The following is a 21,783-nucleotide window of genomic DNA, read 5'->3' on the forward strand; positions in this document are numbered from 1 at the left end:
GCGAACTGCTTCTCTTGGGCTCTGCTCTGCGTGTAACACAGTTAATGTTATAAGGAAATTCTGGAATAATATAATTCATTAGCTTAACATTTTTTCTTATTATAAAAGTAATATAATTATATACAAGAAAATTGGGAAAATAGAGAAAAGAACAACATGGTCTCGCTACTCTGAAATATCCACTGTTAACAATTTGGGATAGTTTGAGCAAATATTTTTTCTCCTGTGTTGGTGGACTGACTTCCCATTTTAATAAGAAAATCTGAGGGGTTCTTTAGAATGCCTCCCAGTTTTTATCCAATAGCTCTGGGTATGTAGTTCTGCTTTTGTATTCAGGGGAAATTAGACCAGCCTTAAAATAAAATATTCTGTTGTGTTCCATATATGTGGAATAAAGAAAAGAATCCCATCTGGGATGAGTAGGAAGACATGGGAAGAGGCAGTCAGACATGTTAGAATGGTCTGTAGAGGGTTGTCTGATTCTTAAGGCATTATTAATCTTTTTATTTTTCATTTTTCAAAACCAAGTACACCCATCACTTCTATGTAGTTCCCAAACATTTTCATCACCCCGAAATAAAGCCCTGCGTCCATTAAGCAGTTACTCTTCATTTCTTCCTTCTGAGCTCCTGGCAACCACCAATCTGCTCTCTGCTTCTGTGGTTTTACCTGTTTCGGACATTTCGTGTAAATGGAATCATATGATATGTGACTTCCTGTGTTTGACTTCTTTTATCCAGCATAATGCTTTTGAGTTTCAACCATCGGGTAGCAGGTATGAGTACTTCATCCCTTGATATGGCTGAATAATGTTCCACTGTATGGCTATATGACAATTTGTTTACCCAGTCACCATTTGATGGACATTCGAGTTGTTTCCACCTTTGGCTACCTTTTGAATAGTGCTGCTATGAATTTGTGTGTATTGGTTTGAGTGCCTGTTTTCAATTCTTTTGGGTAAGATACTAATCTTGATCCTTACTCCCTAGGTTGTAAAATGCTTAAGTTGAGGCAGTCCACTTAGTTCATGCCAACTCACAGTTGGAACCTACACATTTTGCTTCTGCAAAGCACTTCTCTGCTTTATATTGACTTTGGTCACGATCCCTAAGATAATACATGGGGCCTCTTTTGCCCAATGGGGAGTGATTGGTGCTTTGTTACAGGAATCCTAGTTCAGCATCTTACATGTACAGTATAAAACATAAGACAGAATCTCATTAGTTCTTGTCACAACTGCTCATGGGGTAAAACAATCTTTTCCTGCTCTGCCTGTCAGCCGATCTTAATTCCATTGCCCCAGATCCCAGCGTCCTTCTCATTACCTCATCTGCCCTGTCTACTCAGATGGAGCATGTGCACTTGTGGCCGCCTCCTTTGTTTGCTTCATAACTGACCACCCACAGCTGCCAGTGACTATGGAACTGTTAAATGTGCAACTCCTGTGAGCACCAGGCACGTGTCCTGAGATACTCACCATGAACTTTTTGATCAGTTATGTTCTGTGTACAGGGTCTAGACTGGGCCCTTATTTGGAAATTCATCTCTGCCTTCCTCAGTATAGTTCTTGAAAGATTTGAGGAAGAAATGAAATTTGATGTCATGCCAACTGGAACTTCAGTCTTAGGGAGTAAATCTGGGTGGGAAAGAAAAGGAGGAGGACCGACAAACATCACAGATGACAGGTTAAAGCAAGCATATTGCCATTTTGGTTCCTGTCTGGCACCCTGTGAAACAATGTGGACCTGTTGTTTTAGGCGGGTTCCTCCAGAAAGCAGAGCCTCAGACATGAAGGCTTGGGTGCAGTAATGTGGTCCTAGGTAAGTGGACTGGGGAGACCAGGAAGAGTGAAATAATGGCAGTTGATAAAGCCCCCCCAAAGGCCTGCTATTGTGCTGGTGGTTACTGCTGTGGGTGATTAAAGCAGAATCCCATTGGTCACTCTGTAGGAACCGTATGGAATATGCTTCAGAATTTTCCACCTCCTCTACAGAAGATGGTATAATGTACCCAACGGCTCCCCCGTCCCGTTGATCAAGGATTACCCCATGGGGGTGTTAACTCTTTCTTGCCTTTCTGGGTTTGCTGTTGTACCTGCTTTGTACTTACTCTTGAAAGTGTGTTCCCACTGACTTTCCGAATTGGCTTCCACAGAACAGCCACAGGTCAGAAAGCAGGAGGTACATAGTGCAACCAAGGCCTCATACTAACATCTGTGCACCGCTGGTTGCCTCAGCAACTGCTAAAGTTATAAGGTGGGCCGAGAGGATGTAAGGCAGGGCACACATGTTTCTGGAACATGTAATTTCCATAGTCCTCCATCTCTCTTTGGGTAGCCACTACTTCTTTATCTCTCAAAGCTTCAGGAATATCCATAATTGATGGTATCCAATCATGCGGACTTTTCTCAACCTGGCTGCAAGTGCAGGTTATGTATTTGTCCCACTCCTCTTAACCTCTTTTTTTCTTTCCCATTTTTCATTTTGATGGCATTAGTCCAGTTGATCTGTTAGAGTTAACGCCACTAAGTCTATTAAAACTGGAGGAATCCAATTAGATTTTAACACAAGAGGACTAAATCCTCTTTAAAAAAAAAAAGGATAATTTGGACTCTTCAACAGGTGGTAGTGTCTCTGGAGACGAGGAGAAATGAGGAAAAATCGCTCATGTACTCTCACACAGGAAGCAACCAGAGTTTAATTTTCTCTTTCATGTGCTCCAGAGTCTGTTATGACAGTAATATACTGGCTGAGAAGCATTTTGAGTCCCAGCAGGAGCTATTGTGTTTCTGTAACACTGGACAACTTTGCATCTCCATTGCCCTTGAGGATCGGGCCATCTTCCTCGCTGTCTCAGAGTGTTAACATAGAGCTGACCTGCACAGGTACCTGGTAGACAATATCATTTCTCATGTGATGAGCCCAGGAGCTTTTGGCTGAGCCGGTATTTGCACTAGTGAATTTATGGAAACTTTCTTGCAGCTCACACACTGGAGAACAGGATATTCCAGGGTTCTATAACCCTAGAGTCCTAGGAGACCAGGAGAAGTCCTCCTGATGATTTGGAGACATTGTCCCTTAATCAAAAACAGTTGGCTAAAGCAAGGCATCATAAATGTGATGTATAACCTCACCCATTTTTAGATGTAGTTCCGAGGCCCTTTCACCAAGCATGGGTTTACTGGTAGAAATTCTGCATCTTCTTTCTTATGGAAAGCATATCTATAATGTATCACCTATAATCTCTTGTTTGGGGTCTTTAAAAAATGGGCAAATTCATTACAGAATCCTTCTAGGTTTTTATAAATGGTTTCGAGTTTTTTATACTGTGTTTCCCCGAAAATAAGACCTAGCTAGACCATCAGCTCTAACGCGTCTTTTGGAGCAAAACTTAATATAAGACCCTGTCTTATTTTAATATAAGACCAGGTATGATATGATATGATATGATATGATATAAATAATATAATATACCGGGTCTTATCTAATACAATATAAGAACGGGTCGTATGTTAATTTTTGCTCCAAAAGACACATGAGAGCTGATGGTCCGGCTAAGTCTATTTTCAGGGAAACACTGTATAGTTACCAAGCCCACACCTAAATTCAGAGCAGTTTTTAGCGGTACACTTTTATTGATATGTTTCAAGTCATGCAACTTTGTTTGATAAAGACAAGTATTTTTTATGTTTCCATATTATCAATTTATTATTTAAATTATGCATGTAAAATAATAAGTACCCCAGCATAAGCAGAGTAGGGACTAAATATAGTTGGCTTTTTGTAGACTCTCAGCTGAGCTGGTGGGAGCAGAAGTTAGCAGGCATGATCAAAGAGGCAGGCTGCAAGCTGTGTGAGCATTGAGCACCTGGGTGCACCAGTTGGTAGGGGTTATGGAAGAAAGTGGTGGGAAATCCAATTAGTTGGATAAATTGAGGACATTGAGAGCTTCTAATACAGCTCTTCTAACTCTGCTACCTGATATCCTGAGATTGGGCAATGCAAAAAGCCTCACTCATAAAATGGTGTAAAGCTCTTCAGGGTTGCTTCTAATGACTCCACCCACATACTCTCTGCGTGGAAATTATCGTCACCAATGAGAGCTTCCAGCTTTGCCAGATATTCATTTGATGGTTCGGATTCTGCAAATTTCAGTGATTGGAATTACAGGGACTGAGTGCTTGGACCATTTACACTTTAAATGATTCCCTGTCTTAAATTTTTTGGTAAAAATTCAGAGATCTGAGACTGGTTCTTTTCTTTGTGATCCATAAATTAGTTGTAAGCAAAAAAAAAAAAAAAAGAAAAAATCTTGTTGGCTCTGTGTACTTGTCAAGTCCTGTGTCTGGGTTCTGAAAAGTCCAAGACACACAATCGAAATTCCTTTGTGTCTTAAATGTAAGCCTAGCTTAGTGTTAGCATAAGATTTTGACCCTACACAGTTTATTTCTACTTTTTACTCAGATTCCTTGAATTACCCTGTTTCCCTGAAAATAAGACCTAGCCGGACAATCAGCTTTAATGTGTCTTTGGAGCAAAAATTAATACAAGACCGATTCTTGTATAAGACCCGGTCTTATAGTAAAATAAGATCGAGTCTTATATTAATTTTTGCTCCAAAAGACGCATTTGAGCTGATTGTCTGGCTAGGTCTTATTTTTGGGGAAACACGGTATTAACAAATCTTGCATTTCCGTTTTAACCTCATCCATAATACCAAGCTGGGAATAAATAATTAGTGGGATTTATTCCACCGATCCTGGAGGATTCTGCATGTAGTTGAGATATGTCGACAATGGTGTGATTTAATTTTTTTCAGTGTGAAGGTTTTTGAAACACAAGTGGGAGTGCCCTTTGAGCTTTATGCTTTTGTGCCCCAGCATTTTGGAAGGAGATAATGATCTCTGTAGGTAGGAGAGCTTCTGTCAGAGATTAGTTATTGATTGTAAGAAAACCAAATTTGTTTCTTGAAATATTCGTAGAATTGCTTTGGACTTTTTATCCCCACAGCAGGTTTGACCCCCTGGTAGGTGACAGAAATTTAAACATAAAATAGGAGCCCTTTTTCCACCATGCTATGGAGTGATCATTTATAGAATTCCTTGACATGCAGTCTCCTTTTGTTCTGTGATTCATTTCTGGCATAAAATATCTTCTGGGTCGATTATATTGAGACGTGAGGAGAAATACAGAATTGAATAAATCATGAAATACCCATCTTTACGGCAATAGTAATACAATTTTACCATGAAAATTATCCGATGGAGATGATACATGCCATGTAGACATATGTAAATTTATGCAAATGACAATTTAATACCTGAATATGGCCCTGAGGAAAAAAGCTTATTGGAACCCATTGTTCTAATTGGCTCATCATTCTGAGTGTCTGAATCAGCCCCGGGTGATACCAGGTACTCTGGCTTGTCTGGCAATTGTCTGTAATTTCTAATTCAGATGCTCATCTTTCTGGTCAGTTACCTCTCTGACCTCAATTCCTACTGCTCTGTTCCTTGCTCACGTCTACCCCAGCCATGCTGCGCTCCTTGCTCAAACACCCCAGAGCCTTGGCACCTGTTGAGTTTCTACCGAAAGTGCTGTTCCCCAGATGTCAGCATGGCTCACTCCTTTACTTCATTTAGGTCTTTAAATCAAATGTCACTTTCTCATGCAGCCGTCCCTGGCTACCTGTCTAAAATTGGAAAGCCCTCCCACCTTTCTCTAGGTCTGCTTTATGTTGTTTTTATGTATTATGTTTTATATCATCCCATAGATTATCTAAAACACTTTATATTTTACTGATTTATTTATTTATTTTGATCTCTTTGCTTTACCAGAATGCCATTTGCATGAGGGCAGGGATATTTGCCTGTTTTGTTCATTGTTATATCTCAATTGCCTAGGGAAATGCCTGGAGCATAATAGATGCTCAAGAAATACTCATTGGATCTCTGAATAATATGTGTTGGTTGCTTTTTGGACATTCTGTGTTTACTTATAATTAAGTGTGGGTGATGTGTCATTTCCAGACTCTTTTGTCTCTTGGAAAAGGAGAGGAGATACTAAAGAGTCATTGGTGGTATTTTTTTTTCTTTTCTTTTTTTAATTAAAATTTATTGGGGTGATTGGTTAGTAAAATTAAATAGGTTTCAAGTGTACAATTCTGTAATACAAAATCTATATGTCACATTGTGCGTTCACCACCCAGTTCTCCTTCCATCACCGTATATTTGACCATTGGTGGTATTTTTAAAATTAGGTTTTCAGAAAAGGAACAGTGGTTTTACCAGTGGTTAACATTGAGCTTGGGGGATTCATTGCTCTCTAAGTGTTTATTGCATTCATAGCATTTGCAAGGTGAAGTCCTGTATCAGGTTCCACAAGGTACACAGTGGCTCAGTGGCAGGTTAGACGCAGTCCCGGGCCCCAGGGGAGGTCACAGTCTAGGGGAGGTCACAGTAAGTTGTAGACAGATGATGAGTGGATAAAACACAGTAAGTGCTATGAGTGTGAACTGCATTTTATCTTGGATATCTGTAGATATACTATCCATCAAACATTACCTTCACTATTATGGTTAATGATGAAAAAAAATTTAAATCAATGTATTTTAGCTCCATGTATTTTAACCTTAATGAACTTATTGTTTAGGTATTTGAGAATCAGTGTGTTATATGGGAGTTTGACATTAAAAAGTAATTTTTTTCCTCCAAAATGCTAAATAAACTACCAGTTATGATGTTCTATAAAGAGTTGTGGAAGTTTTTGGAGCTCAGCTGAAGAGAGTGCGTGAATCCCCTCTAGCAAGGAGGTGCAGTGTAATGGCTGAGACCACGGTGCCGGGAGCCAGCTTTATTATTGGAATCTCAGCTCCATTATTTACCAGCCATGTGACCTGGGGAAACGTATTGAGTGTCCCTGTGCCTCACTTGCCTCATCCTCATCTGTGAAATGGAAATTATAGTACGTACCTCATGGGATTATAAAGAAGATTAAATAGTTAAGGTGTATACATAATACTTAAAACAATTCATGGAACACAGTATCATGTGTTAACTTTTATAAATATAATTAAAGTTACTACCATCGTCATTGGATCATGGCAAACTCTTCAGTCCAAACAAGGTTTTCTCTTTAAAAACTGTTTTGAAACTCGAATGATTGTTCTCGTTTCTTCCCTGCTCCCGTTCTTCTTGTTCCTATTGGACGTCAATTCCCTGGATATGTATTGGTCTTTGCCTAATTATGTATTTTAAATTTACATAAGTGGCATTGTCTTGCAGATCTTATTGTTTTCTTTTTAAGCTTGTCTAACTCAGCAGTATGTTTTAAGTTTTGTCACTAGCGCTGTACACACCTCTAAGCCATTACTTCTAACTGATGCATGTGTATTTTTATTTTATGACTAGTCTACATTTCATTTATACAAACTCTTACTGATATACACCTATGTTGCCTCAAACTCCCCATGCTCATAAACAGTGAACATTCTTGTATCTACAAGTGACGGTGAGCCTATTTTTTGGGTACCTGCCCAGTAGAAAGCTTGAGGATCGGAGGGAACATACATATGTATTATCACTAAATTCTGCTATGTTGCTACGAAAATGGTGGCACCCGTCTACTTTTCCGCTAGCAATGCAGAAGGTTCCGGTTTCTTTGTATCCTTGCCATTACTTGGTGTTTTATTTTTTAATTTTGGCACATCTGGTGGGTGTAGAATCTCCTAGTTGTTTTAATTTGTATTTCTCTGATTACCTTGATATACTTGTTAGCCATTAATGGTTCTCCTATGTATGTATTTCCTGTTCTCATTCTTTGTCAGTTTGTTTATAATGTTTTCTGATTTCTATGTGTAGGAGCTCCTTTTATATTCTGGATATTAATGTTTTCTCCCAATCTCCACACATTTGTTAATTTTTTATAAAGTGTTTGTGTTGAATAGAAACCCTTATTTGCAGTGTAGTGAAATCCATCCAACGTTCAACGTGTGATTTGCACTTTTGGTCTTTTTAAGAAATGCTCTCCTGCATGCAGAGTTACATAGATATTCTCCTGCATTTTCTTCTGTTAGCATTGTAGTTTTATATTTTTACATTTAGATTTTCACCTTTGTATATGCTGTGAGGTATAGAGCCAGCTCTATGTTTGCTTTTTTCAATATCATTCTCTCCACTGGTTTATGGTACTGCTTCTGTAATATACCAAGTTCTCATATATACATAAGTATGTTTTGATGCCTTCTTTTTTAGGTTTTGCTCTAGTTGCTGTGCCTGCATGAATACCATATAAAATCACGGCTTTGTTTTGTTTATTAATACTTGTATCAGGTGGTAGGAAGAGTCCTTTTCCTTTTCAAAATTAAGTTGGCCCTTCAAAAATCTTTATTTTTCCATTCCTGTATTAGAATAAATTTGTTGAGTTGCTCAAAAAATCCTGCTGAAATTTTTATTAGAATAATCATATAATAATTCGGGACATCTTTACAATATTAAGTTGTTCCATTCATTAACTTTGTATTTGTTTCTCCATTTTCTCCAATTTTCATTGATTTCTTTTGAAGATTAAAAAAAATATTCTCCACAGAAGTCTTATATATTCCTTACATCATAGTTATTATTGCTGTTGTGAATATCTTCTTTTCTACAATATTTCCTACTTGGTTATTGTTGATACAGAGGAATGCTCTGGACTCTTCTAAGTTCATCATACATCTGGCAACTCTGCTGGACTCATCAGTTGTATTTATTTATTTTTTTGTAAAATGACCACTTCTATAGTCAGTGACATTGTTGTTCCCTCCCTTGCTGTCCTTCTACCTCTTCTGTTTTCTTATTTTATTAGCTAATGCCTCCAGAACTGTGTTAAACGGTGATGATTTTGGAACCCTTATCTTGTTTCTAAAACTGAAAGCAATGAAACTGAAATTTCTATAATAAGTATCATGGTTGCTCTAGCTTTTGGTATATAATCGAGTCAAGGAAACTTCGTTCTAGTCCTTGTTTTCAGCTTATTTATTTATTTATTTATTAAAATGGCAATTTTTGGCATTAACAGGTCTTTGTATTATGTCATTTTACAAACATATGTAAAATAGAATTAATTTCTTTTTGAGGATTTGCAATTCCAGGAAAATATAGGACACAATTATCCTGCTTTCAAAGGGCTGTTGTGTTTATATTTTTATGATGATAGGTGAGTAGTTGAAGTTTATCAAGAGGAAAGGTAAAAAATGTTAACATCAGCTTTCTTCCTTTCAATCAAATATTTTCATGGTTACCTTGTGTTAGACACTTTTAAATGACTAGGTTCTCATTTAATTGAGAAGGGCCAACTGAAGGGTCTGAGTCTCTAACTAGGCTTTTTTAGTTGAATCTTGAATGAAACTTGTGACTTGGGCCCTACTTTAGTATGTTTCATTTTACCTTTTTGAAGTTATAGTTTTTAGATATGTAAAAGGAGAGGACTAGACTTGAGGTTCTTTCAGCCCTAAAATTCTATAATTCCACAGCATGAGAATTGGAGAGAATAGGGCTTGAAAAGTAGTAAGAAATAATCTTAACTGCTTTCAGAATAAAACATTGAAAAGGAATCTGGATACTTGGAATTGCAAGGTCCCAAACAAAGGATGTGGGTGGAAAGTGCAAAAGCGGAGAGGGTGGATGTGTGTAAGGTTTTGAAACCTCATATGACCATTTCTAGGCGGAGAGGGTGGATGTGTGTAAGGTTTTGAAACCTCATATGACCTAGAAATGGTCATATGAGATGATGAAAACCAGGGGAAGTGGGGAAAAATAGGGTGGTGTGTGGTAGTGGGGTGAAGTGCGTGAAACTAATGCTTTAAGCCCATTTGGGACCTTCAAGCTTGATCTAGACAGAGGCTGGGCCAGAGTATAGGTTAGGGATTCTGGAGTGGTTGGATTAGCTGTTAGAGAAGAGTCGACAGAATTTATTTGGGTGCTTAATTTAGGGAGAAAAGGCACATTTCGGGAGAAAAGGCAAGCCAAAAATGTTAAGTTTCCTTTCTCTGCATTTGGAGGAAATGGAAATATGTATATATATATATATATATATGCATTTGCTTGCACTGATTTTTCAAAGATCTGGCATTTGCATGTATAATCATGGTTTTTGGATGATATGTTTAGAAGCAGGCTAGAGAGTGCCTCTCTGGGGAAAACTGCTATTTTTCCTTTCAACACACGTTTGCACGCATATGTGTCTGTGTGTATTTTAAGAGGTTATTGATATAAAGTTAGTGGAAAATGTTTAAGAAATATTAAAGATTTGCAGATGACAAAGGGAGAAATTCTCTATGCTTGGTAACTTAAAGTTGAAACTCCTATTTCTGTAGAAAGACGGGAATTTGGAAAAAGAGAGAGCTAAATATAATTTTGAAAAGTTAATCATGGGAATGAACTTGGAAATTGTCCCAATTTAAAAAATTTATTTCTACTTTAGTTCTGTTTTAAGCTTGAGTTAACAGGATATTAAAAAACAAAAAGCAGGGCAAATGAACAGATCCATTTGAAACTATTAAGCAAAATGGTGAAATGGATTCATTAGAGAATACTCCACATTTTATTCAGATGTTGACTACCAGGAAAATGAATTCTGAATAATTTTAAGGCACTGAATATACCATTTTGAAAACTGTTGTGCTTTTCCTTTTTTATTGATTTTGAGGTATGTTTACTTTTGGAAGAAAAGGAATAAATCACAGTTTTTGTGCTTAGCTTTCACATATTTAGAAATGGTACATTAATTTTTTTTTTCTTTTTTAGAGGAAGGGAGAAAGAATGTAATGAAATGGTTTTAGTTGGTTAAATTTGTTGTTCACAATACATAACCAGGCTGGTTTGATTTTTCTGCCTCTCTTGAGCTACTTTATTCTGAAATATAGTGTCTTTTTTTCCTTTCACTGTGAAAAGAATTCAAGGAAGTGAAGAAAACAGGCTCCAAATTAAATGCCATTTGAATGCTGTTATAATTAATTGAACCTCAGCAATTTTTCCCATCAGAAAAATTTTCCACAGTAGAAATGGTTGCCACAAATGTATATTTAAGATAGTCTCCTCTTACTTCTTTTCAGCTTTTTAATTTCAGCTTCAGCAAGCCTATTATAAACTTTTGATACACGGTTTAAGAGATTTTTAGGACCAGCTAATTATCTTTTCAATTTTGGGATTTTGTGTTTTATTTCAAAATATTAATGGGAAGTTTCCCATTGCTTATTTAAACTCATTCTTTTTGCTTGGTACCCATGTAGCGCTGGAATTATCTGCAGGCACTCTGTGTTCTACAGCAGATGGGCTTTTGAAAATGTGAAATCATATTTTAAATGTACCTTTTCTCTGAAGCAAACTGTTTTTAGTAATGAGAATGATTGTTTTTAATTACCTTTTTATTTTAAGTTAAGAAAGTGGTAAGGCTATGTGTGTTTAAGGCACGGTTGAGAAAAACAAACTTTAAATCCATATAGTATATGACTCTGGGACCACTTCCCCCTTCAACTACGTTGGTGATGATGATGTTTACTGAATGCTTACTATGTGGCCTGTGTTTACCTAACTCTTCTCATTTCATTCTCCAGCAACCCAGTGAGGTAGGTAATATTAAATTTTTAGAAATGAAACCACCATGTTATTTTACTAGGCCACATAGCTCCTGAGTGGTAGAGTTCAGAATTGAACTCAGGCCAGTGACTTTAGAAACTGTGCTCCTAACCACTCCCCATACTGTCTTGTAGGACTAGATCCTTTTGTTACTCTTCTAGATGGTGGAATGGTATGGAAGCCAGATAGTCCAGTGATCGTGCTCTAAGCTTCCCAGACTAGACTCTTGTCTCTCTGGCTCATGGCTTGGTTTCCCTGGCTGGTCATATTCTTTCTAGTGCTTCGTCTCCCTTTCCATTCACACCTTTCCCTCATACCAGTTTTGGCCAGTAAATACTAAGAGTATGTCTCTTTCTGTGATGTTGGGAAATTTAGGAATCCAGTGAAGAATGGAGGGAAAAATCAAGACGTCGGTAAATACCATAAAACCTGATTGCACGTTGAATGCCTGGGTGGGATCTAAGCTTCAGCTTAGATCGTTTCCTGCTACCACATCCTCTTTCTTCTCATTTCTCAGGCAGGTGCTTGCTGAGGAGGGGACAAACAGGGTGCTTCTCCGAGGGAAAGGGGTGAATCCTATTTCTGAATAGAAACAGCTACTCTTGACTCAGAATTTTCCACAGATGGCATGCTTGGTATTTCTACTCTCCCCAAAACCTGCCATGTTGTTATTCAAACTCTGATAATATTTTATTTTAAATTAGCAGCAAAGATAAGTATGTATGACATCTAAGCACAAAACCTGGAAATTTTAGACAGGGTATGTTTTGGAAAGACCCCCGCTGTTGTATAGTGGTGGCTTTTTACTGCCTTTTCTCTCTTTTTCTCCTGGTCTCTGATAACCTATGGGGTTTACCAAGAGCGAGACCTTTTTGCTCATTTTATCCTGAGAAGAGGCATGGGTGTGAGATAAACTGTGAGAAATCCCACAGTTACTGAGAAATTAAAGGTTTTTCAACTCAAACCTACTGCTTGTGAATTCAAATGACAGCCATCAAATAATGGTCATGGGGTTAGACATCCACAGTGGAATAATTTGGCTTCTGGGTGAATTTCTGTATTTATGGCCACTGTGTACGGTGCTATTGTCCCAAGCAACGCCGCCTGTTGCCAGAGCTGTTTTCCTCTCTAATTTCTGATGGGTTCTCACTCGACTCAGAATCTGGAAGTGTTTTTCCCCCTGACAGTATTGCAATTTGATTGCTGACCATATCGGTTCTCCGGTAATTATTTAATTATATTTCGGGCTTTATCACCACTTTGATCCTATAGAAAATAAAGAGCAGGTCAGTGACTGCTTATGATCTGGGGCTAAGTGACTTCTTAGTATTTTAAAACTCAATAAGGCCGTCATCGATCACGTTTTAAGTGCTGTAAGGAAAGAAACAAACTTTGGCTGTGCAGCTCCCGCATGTCACACACTGTGGTAAGCATTTTATGTGCATGATCTAATTTAATCTTCACAATGGCTATTGAGGGTCAATATTATCATTCCCTTTTTAAAGATTAGGAAGTTGATGCTTAATAAGAAAGCTTAAATAACTCACCCGAGGACACAGCTAGAACCTGGTGGAGCTGGGGAAGAGAACCTTGTCTGTCTGGCTCCAAAGTCCACTGAAAAACCTGCCTTTTCTTAGGTTCGAATAAGCCTCCCAAACAATCAAAATGTATTTCAGTAGACTCTTAATGCTTTGGCAAATTTACTGTCATTAAAAGATTAAAGAAATAATCTTCTTTCCCCCTCTACACTTCAAGTGAAACGATTGAAGCTAAAAGTAGATGATTGCTGTATTTTCATTGTGATCAAGGTATATGTAATTCTTAGACCACACATTTCTCCAATTACCTATGTATAAGGTTATTTAAGAGCAATGCACTACTACCCAATTTTATCTGTATTCCTATTAATTATATCCAAGTTCAAATCCAGAGAACCTTTCCAAGCTACTGTGGTATTGCAGGATATTGTAAAATTCTGATATCTACCCTGGCTCCCACCCCACTCCTCAACCTTTTGGTGATTCATAAAATTACAGACCACTAACCTTTAACAAGTTTTAGAGCAGTGACTGTTAACCGAGCAGGAGGGTGACTGTTTTGAACATGCTGACTGGGTTGCTTTGTACATTCCATGTTTTCCCGAAAATAAGACCTAGTTGGACAATCAGCTCTAATGCATCTTTTGGAGCACAATTAATATAAGACCTGGTATTATATTATATTATATTATATTATATTATATTATATTATATTATATTATACCCAGTCTTACATTATAGTAAAATAAAACAGGGTCTTATATTAATTTTTGCTTCAAAAGACGCATCTACTGGGGCTTAAAGTCCTTCAAGTTCCCCTGGAAACAGCCTCCTGTGATGAAGTCACCGCTCACTGCTCTTTCTCTTCCTCACTTCATTGGCATTTTCTGTCTGTATTGCCAAATTAGCATCTTGTTATATACTTCCTTACTCTTTGAGAGTGTGTGTGTCTTTCTGTTTCAGTGTCTGTGCGTCTTGTCTAGCGATACCGTAAGCATCTATAGTGAAACACATCTCACATTTCTCCTTGACACCCCACAATAGTTATTCTCACTGGCACGTACTAGATATTCAGTAAATATTTGATAATTGAGGTACAGAAACTGGCATGAATCCAACATTTCATCTAATTGCCTTTTCTCAAGTTGAAATGAATTATAGGAGCATTTAGAATGTAAATTTTATGTAGAATTTAACAAATTTTGGATAGGTAACATATTCACATGGTTCAAAATGAAAGAACAAAAAAAACTAAGCAGTGAAAAATCTCCCTCTGTCTCTGCTCCTACTCTCCCCTTCCCTGCTTCTCCACAAACAAGTAGCAGCTCTTTTAGTTTTGCATCTATCTTTCTAGAGTACTTTTGTGTTTTAAACAAATAATTTTAAAACAAATGACAATAAAGATACTCATTTTCCACATTTTGACACAGAACTTTGTGTACTATAGAATAGTTCTGCACCTTGACTTTTTTCACACACACACGTGTGTGTGTGTATATATACATATATGTATATATGTATGTATGTATGTATATATTATTATTTTTCCCCATATCATTCATAGAAAGCTTTGTTGTTGTTCTCTTACAGCTTGGTAGTATTACAATATGTAGATGTACCATCATTTATTTAACCTGTCCCATACTGATGGACATTTGGGTGGTTTTCCATCCTTTGCCATTAAACATACTGCTGCGGTGACTAATGGGGACATAGGCCATTTCACCTGGGTGCAGGGATACTGCAGGATACATCCCCAAACGGGGCATTACTGGATCACAGGGAAGTCATTTGTAACTACCAGATCGCCTTCCTCACAGATTTTTGCCACCTTATACTCCTACAAACCCATTTCTCTATGGTCCTGTCAATAGGCTTTGTGCTCGTACTTTTGGATTTTTGCCAATCTAATGAGTCAAAGATGGTATCAAAATATGGCTTGTGTTTACATTTATCTTATGAGTACAGTTGAACATGTTTTCACATGGTTTTAATGGCCATTTATCTTTTTTTTGTGAACTGTCCACATCTTGCCCTATTTTAATAGCTTGCTGTTCTTATCAGTTCCTAGGAATGATATTCCTAATTATAAATTACAAAAGAATGATGAGCCTTTTGTCCGTGAAACAACTTGAAAATATTTTTCCTACTTTACCATTTGGCTTTGTTGGTGGTGGGAGTAAATCTTTAAAGTTTGTTTGTTTCCCATGCAGAAGTTTTCAGTTTTTAAGTAATCAACATTATTGAGCTTGTCTTTTCTGGCTTTTGCATTTTGAGGTGTTAGGCCTTCCCTACCCCATGGCTACATTTTTCCTTCTAGTGCTTTTGTTTTTTTCTTCTCTCTGATCCATTTGGGGTCTGTGATCTGAGAGATGAATCCAACTTTGTTTTTCGGGTGGCTGCCCAGTTATTTCAATACCAGTTATTGAAAAATTCATCTGGTTGGTACAAAAAAACTAAATTGCGCTGGCATCTTTATCATAAACTAAATCATTTGGATTATATGTTACTGTAGGATGAAATATAAACACTGCACTAATAAATGGGGATTAATTGGTGGATAATTTAGTATATTCATGTAGCAAACATTTATTTATTAAGTACTTAATAAATTAAACCATCATCATGTGCAAGGTCTTGGGGATATAAAGATGCGTTGGAAAGAATCTCTTAGGAAAGTACCTGAACAATGAATATAATCTTGATGCAGTGGAATAAGAGCAGTGGAGAGGCCAAGACAGACAGGGAGATACTGCACACAACAGAGCTGAGCCTTGCAGGTTCAACTGAAGTTTGCCAGGCAGGAAGGGAAGGACATTCTAGAAAGAGGAGCTAATAAGTGCAGAGGCACAGATCCATGAGAGTCCGAGGTGTTTGGGGGGGATCCTGAGTAGCTCTTCATGGCCATTGTGTGGGGCAGGAGACACAAGTATGGTGAGACCACAAGGCTAGTTAATGAAAATGGTCTCTTCAGTGAGTGAATGTGGGATTTGGGCATGTCATGTTTCTTATATGAGGTCTGACAATTAAGTTCACAAACTCATCCTAGAAAAAGTGCTACACACCTCATTGCTGAATATCATTACGGTCACCTTCGAAGTACTCCCATTGGGAAGCTATGCATGGACGCCAGCGCCTAGTCCATCCTTCAAAGCAACTTTGGAACTCTTTTTCTGGGATGGCCATCAGAGCTGTTGTCATATTACCCTTGATGTCCTGAATGTCATCAAAATGTCTTCCTTTCAATATTTCCTTTATTTTTGGGTAAAGAAAGAAGTCATTGGGGGCCAGATCAGGTGAGTAGGGAGGGTGTTCTAATACAGTTATTTGTATGCTGGCTAAAAACTCCCTCACAGACAGTGCCGTATAAGTTGGTGCATTATCATGAGGCAAGAGCGATGAATTGTTGGCGAAAAGTTCGGCTCGTCTAACTTTTTCAGGCAGCCTTTTTAGCACTTCCAAATAGCCAACTTGGTTAACTGTCCAGTTGGTACAAATTCATCATGAATCATCCCTCAGATATCAAGAAAGGTTAGCAACATCATTGCAACAAGTTTGTGAACTTAATTGTCAGATCTTGTGGCTCCCCCATGCCTTCATCCCTCTAAACAGATAAAGGGGAAAGGTTAAAAGCTCCAACAAAAATGGAAGCCAACACTTAGGTGTGTTCTGCAGGTCGGTTGTTGAGTTTTGACACCTGTTGCTTATTCTAGACTACTCCAAGCTCCCGAAGCCGAAGTCTCACTTTGCTCCCCCATGGAACACCCAATTCTGCGTCTCCCTGTAGCCAGAGACACCTCGGTCCGGGGGCCCCCGGTGTTGTCACAATCACGCATCACAAGTCGCCTGCAGCCGCCCGAAGAGCCAAGAGTCAGTATTCCGGCCAGCTTCACGAAGTCAGAGAGGTAGGCTTTGCTCTCCTACTAGGTTAAGTGGTCCACGGGAGTTGAGGGCAGTGACTGTTGCTCTGCCAACTTCTCTTCCTTTGTACCATCTCGGTTCTGGAGAGAGAGGACCCGCAGCAAACGTCCCACCCACACAGCCGTGACAATCCCTCCTGGTAAAAAAAAAAAAAAAGTAATAATTATTTCTGTTTCTTAGGTTAAGTGAGTTGTTAGGAGACTTCTGTCAAAGCTCAGAAAGCAGAGAAAGCAAGCTAACAGAAACATGGATATGAATGGAAGTACACTCCAAGTCTCCATGCTCATAGCAAAGAATAGACAGTACAAAATAATGGGCAATCAGGAAATAATTGAGGGTTTTGAAACTCAGGAGGTGTTAGGCCTAAAGCTTATTTACCACTTTCCTGACCCGTTTCTCTTTGTGAAGTGCTTACCTCCTTAGCATCACAGATACACTCCAGTGGGGGAGGGTTGAGTAGTGAGAAGAACACTGCCCTTGGGGTCAGGAAACTCTGTTATTCGAGAGCAAATCTTTTAGCAGGTTTGGATCCAAGTTTCTGCATCTGTGGAGATAACCCAGGCCATACCAACCTCTTAAGGGAGATTCAAGGCTCCCTTGTGATCATGCACATGAAATCCCTCCAACTGGGAGACCTCGTGAACACATATGGGGCTGTGTTTTGTTTTGCTTTGATACACTGGGAAGTCATCAGTTTGGGGATCCCACATCCTCAGGATTCCTATCATCCTTTGCAGCTGTTATCAAGAACAGACTATAAAATAGATGTTGATCTTGGCTGCCTAACTTCTGTTCAATGTTGAGGCTTTTTGTCTGCAGCTGACTTGTGCACAGACCAGCTTGTCCCCTTAGAGAAGAAGCAGAGCTCGTCCTCTGTGTCAAGCAGGAGAACGGGACTCCTAGAATAGGGTCTTGCTGCTGCTTGAGACAGCCTGCATCTTATTTTATTTTTTAAATGTCACGAGCCAAGCAGTGCTGTGTTGGCTGACTGTCTTGGTCTGATTCTGGTCCAGGACAGAAAATCTGAAATCTTCTGCGTCAAATTTGTAGATGCAAACAAAAGACTTTCTTTTTCTTGATAGATTTACATATTCTTTATTGCCTAATAAAGACAAGATACAGAGTCATATACTTCCTTTGAAATAGTCACCGTGATGTTAAAAAAAAAAAAGTCTGACTAAGAATTTAATTTTGCTACATAGGATGCCATGAGGAATGGTTGTGCATATGTATGTATTGCTTTTAATTTTTCATAGCACCTTTACAAAAACCTACCTTATGGAAAAACTTTGAATGTACGCGGAGTAGAACAGAATAATGGTGCCCATCACCTAACTTTAACAATGCCAACTTTCTGTTCTTGTTTCCTCTTTTCCCCCACCACTTTTTTTTGTTGCTAGAGTATTTTAAGGAGATCTTAAATATTTTATCATTTTAGCAGTGCCAGTAAATGCTTTAATATTCATCTAACAGATAAAGACTTAAAAAAAACGTAACCATAATACCATTATGTCACTTTTATGTAAACCTCATTGCAGATATTTTTTTTTTGAGAGTACTTTAGAGACTATAACTTTAAAAAAGGAAAAAGGCAAGTTTAAAGTTCTTGGTATTTTGAGAATTCTTTTAATTCTATTATAATGAATCTTTGACAGACTTACTGTTACAAGTGATGACAGGAGGTTTTGTTTGTATGAAAAAAAATGGGGTGCTTGTGTTTATGAAAAGTGACCTAAATAAAAGTTGAGGTACTTTAGCTTGATTCTCAGTAGCATTTGATTCAATATAATGCCCAAATCGTTTCTACCTCTGTTTTTTAAAAAGTCAAGTTTTTGAAAGAATAAAAGTATGTTCTTTGCATATGTGTATATAAAAACCTTTATTATATGAAGTATATAATGCAAGTATGCATTGCAAAAGAAGCCTAAAGAAGAAAAACAGAATTACCCATAATTCTGTTAGTCTTTCAGTGAATTCACTTCTTGGTTGTTTTTTTTTCCTGTATTAGTTACATATATAGATATGGAAAGGATTGTATAGTATGATCTAAACTTTGTAAATGATTACATATATGATGCTCTTTTTGTTTGCTCTCCATTTTCCATCTATTGGGCAGAGGGATTATTGTAATTTCCCAGAGTCTCATAATATGAAAAATAATTAGGCAAGGTGTTTCCATAGCACTTTTTTTTTTTTTTAAAGATTTTTATTGGGGAAGGAGAACAGTGTGTATTTCTAGGACTTTATTGGGAAACAGTGTGTTTCTCCAGGACCCATCAGCTCCAAGTCAAGTTGTTGTCCTTCAGTCTTAGTTGTGGAGGGTGCAGCTCAGCTCCAAGTCCGGTTGCCATTTTCATTCTAGTTGTGCGGGGCTTGCAGCCCACCGTCCCGTGCGGGAATTGAACGGCAACCTTGTTGTTAAGAGCACGCGCTCTAACCAACTGAGTCATCTGCCGCCCCTTGGCAGCTCAGAGGTAGCACAGCTCATTGTCTTCACTCTAGTTGTGGAGGGCACAGCTCACTGGCCCATGTGGGAATTGAACCGACAATCCCGTTGCTCAGAGCTCGCGCTCTAACCAACTGAGCCATCCGGCCACCTCTCCAATAGTCATTTTGATTTGTTTTTTGTACTTGTGGGCAAGAGTATTTCTCTTCAGGTGATTGCTTTTGTTTATCAGTGACCTTTCTTGCTGAAAATTAATTTTAAGTGAACGTGTTGAGGAGTATGTACAAACATTGACAATTGAGAGAATCGTAGGGTTTTGAACACCTTTAAAGGAAGAGTTGAAAGTTTTGATTCTCGGGTTATCATGTCCAGCTTCACTCCTGATTGGAGAAGGGTAACTGTTTTGTGGCATCTGTCATTTTATGATGTGGACAGGTCCACCACCCTGAGAATTAATCTGAGCAAATTTCATTCATACCAGAAAGTTCTGCAGTTTTAAAAGTATAAATTTCAGAGTATAAAGGCCTCAGCTTTTAGACCCCACTGTATTCATCTATAAAATAGCTAGAAAAAAATGGAATAGCACTTTTAACCGAGCTGTACAGGGAAGATAAACGTAGGACTACTGAAGCAATGGAGAAAATCATCATACACAAGACAGATGTGCCTGAATATCTGAAGAATAAAAGAAAAATAGCCCAGCCAAAGGCAATAGAATAAATTTTAAATGGAATGTCATAGCATGGGCGAAAATAATGGGACAGTTTTAAAGATTAAGTGGTTATCATCTAGAATATAAAGAATTGAGATACCAAAGGTCAGTACCTGAAGTCCTCCCTGGAAGTGGTTAGGAGAGATGAGTTTAGGGAATTGGAGGCTTAATATCATCGTGAGGAGAACATAGCAATTCAAGAAATAAAAATGAAGACTATGTTGTCTATCAGATTACCAGAAATAATGATAGTCTATTATTTGTTGGGGTATTAATAAATGGTGGCAGTGTTGTCCCTTGTCTTTTTGCTACAGTCTGGTAATAAATAGTAAGGACTAAACATAAAACAAGCTGCATGTTACCATTGACTCATAAATTCCCCATTGGGAAATATATCCTGAGGAAATAATCCATGGACTTGGGGGGTAGCAGGAAGAAAGTTCATTTGGGTAAAGCTACTCGTACTAGTAAATAGGTCCAATACAAAACTCATAGGAATGGCTACATAAATAATACATTTAACATACTGAATTACTACGTGGAAAGTTAAAAGTCCTGCCAGTATTATTACTTCATGTGTGTGTGTAAGTGAAATAAGAAAATCAGGATACAGAGTCATATACACACATTGGACCCTATGTCCATCTTTTTAAAGTTCAGAAATTATTTCAAACAATGGTTCTGGAATTTTGAATTTTACTTGCAAACTAAAATTTAGAATTTGAGGAACAACTTAAGTGTTACAAATTTTTTATTTTGCCTGGTAGAGACATTTTTGAAGCACAGTGACAATCAGTGGTTGCCATCATCTCATAAAAGCACACTCGATGCCCGCACCACCCCAAGCAATATAGTCTTAGAATAAAGGGTCATTCGTTGCACTAAATAAATTTAGTTTTATGAGAAACATACTGTATTTTCCTTGCTTTTCAGATTTTATCCTGAATTAGAAGAGAGTTTATCATGGATTGATCCTGGCCTATGAATATCTGTGTTTTTAAACCCCCGATTCCCACTGATTTTTAACTTCAGAAGTGACTTTCAATCCACGTCATCTTCTCCATGGCCTGATTTTCTTCCTCCTAGTTCATGCCTTACTCTGTCTCCAGGAAGCCATTTTCCTAAATGGGATCATTTTATCATGTCCGCCTCGCTCCCCACTGTCTGTAAGATAAAGGCTGAGCTCTTCAGCATGGCCAGTGAGGCCTCCCATGGTCTGTCTTGTTTCTGCCTCCCTTGTCTCGCCTCCTGCCCTCCTCACGCCCCCACCGTGCACTTACTACCTCCCTCTGTTGGAGGCATGTTGCCCAGTAGAACTTTCTGCCATGATGGGTATGCTGTGTAACTTTGCTCTCCAGTACAGTAGCTACTACATCCATGGGCCAATGAGCTATAGAATGTACTGGTCTGAATGGAGATGTATCATATGTATACAGTGCACAGCAGATTTCAAAGACTTAGTACAACAAAAAAAGTAAATGTTTTATTAACAATGTTTTTAAATACTCATTACATGTAGACAGGAAAATATTTTCCATATGTTGGGCTACAT

General features: G+C 38.1%; 1 protein-coding gene across 4 annotated transcripts in view; it reads left to right on the top strand.

Annotated features, from left to right (window-relative positions):
• The window catches only part of OSBPL10 (oxysterol binding protein like 10), a 261,600-nt gene that overhangs the window by 116,479 nt on the left and 123,338 nt on the right, over positions 1 to 21,783 (top strand). For 2 of the 4 annotated variants that reach the window (XM_033132491.1, XM_033132492.1), the window contains exon 4: positions 16,866 to 17,057. The exons of the other annotated variants lie outside the window; for them this stretch is intronic. In XM_033132491.1, coding sequence (XP_032988382.1) covers positions 16,866 to 17,057 — 192 coding nt within the window. The remainder of the gene's footprint in view (positions 1 to 16,865; positions 17,058 to 21,783) is intronic. 4 annotated transcript variants of the gene reach the window in all.

The sequence above is a fragment of the Rhinolophus ferrumequinum genome, chromosome 17 (genome assembly GCF_004115265.2).
Source record: "Rhinolophus ferrumequinum isolate MPI-CBG mRhiFer1 chromosome 17, mRhiFer1_v1.p, whole genome shotgun sequence".
Lineage (NCBI taxonomy): Eukaryota > Metazoa > Chordata > Mammalia > Chiroptera > Rhinolophidae > Rhinolophus > Rhinolophus ferrumequinum.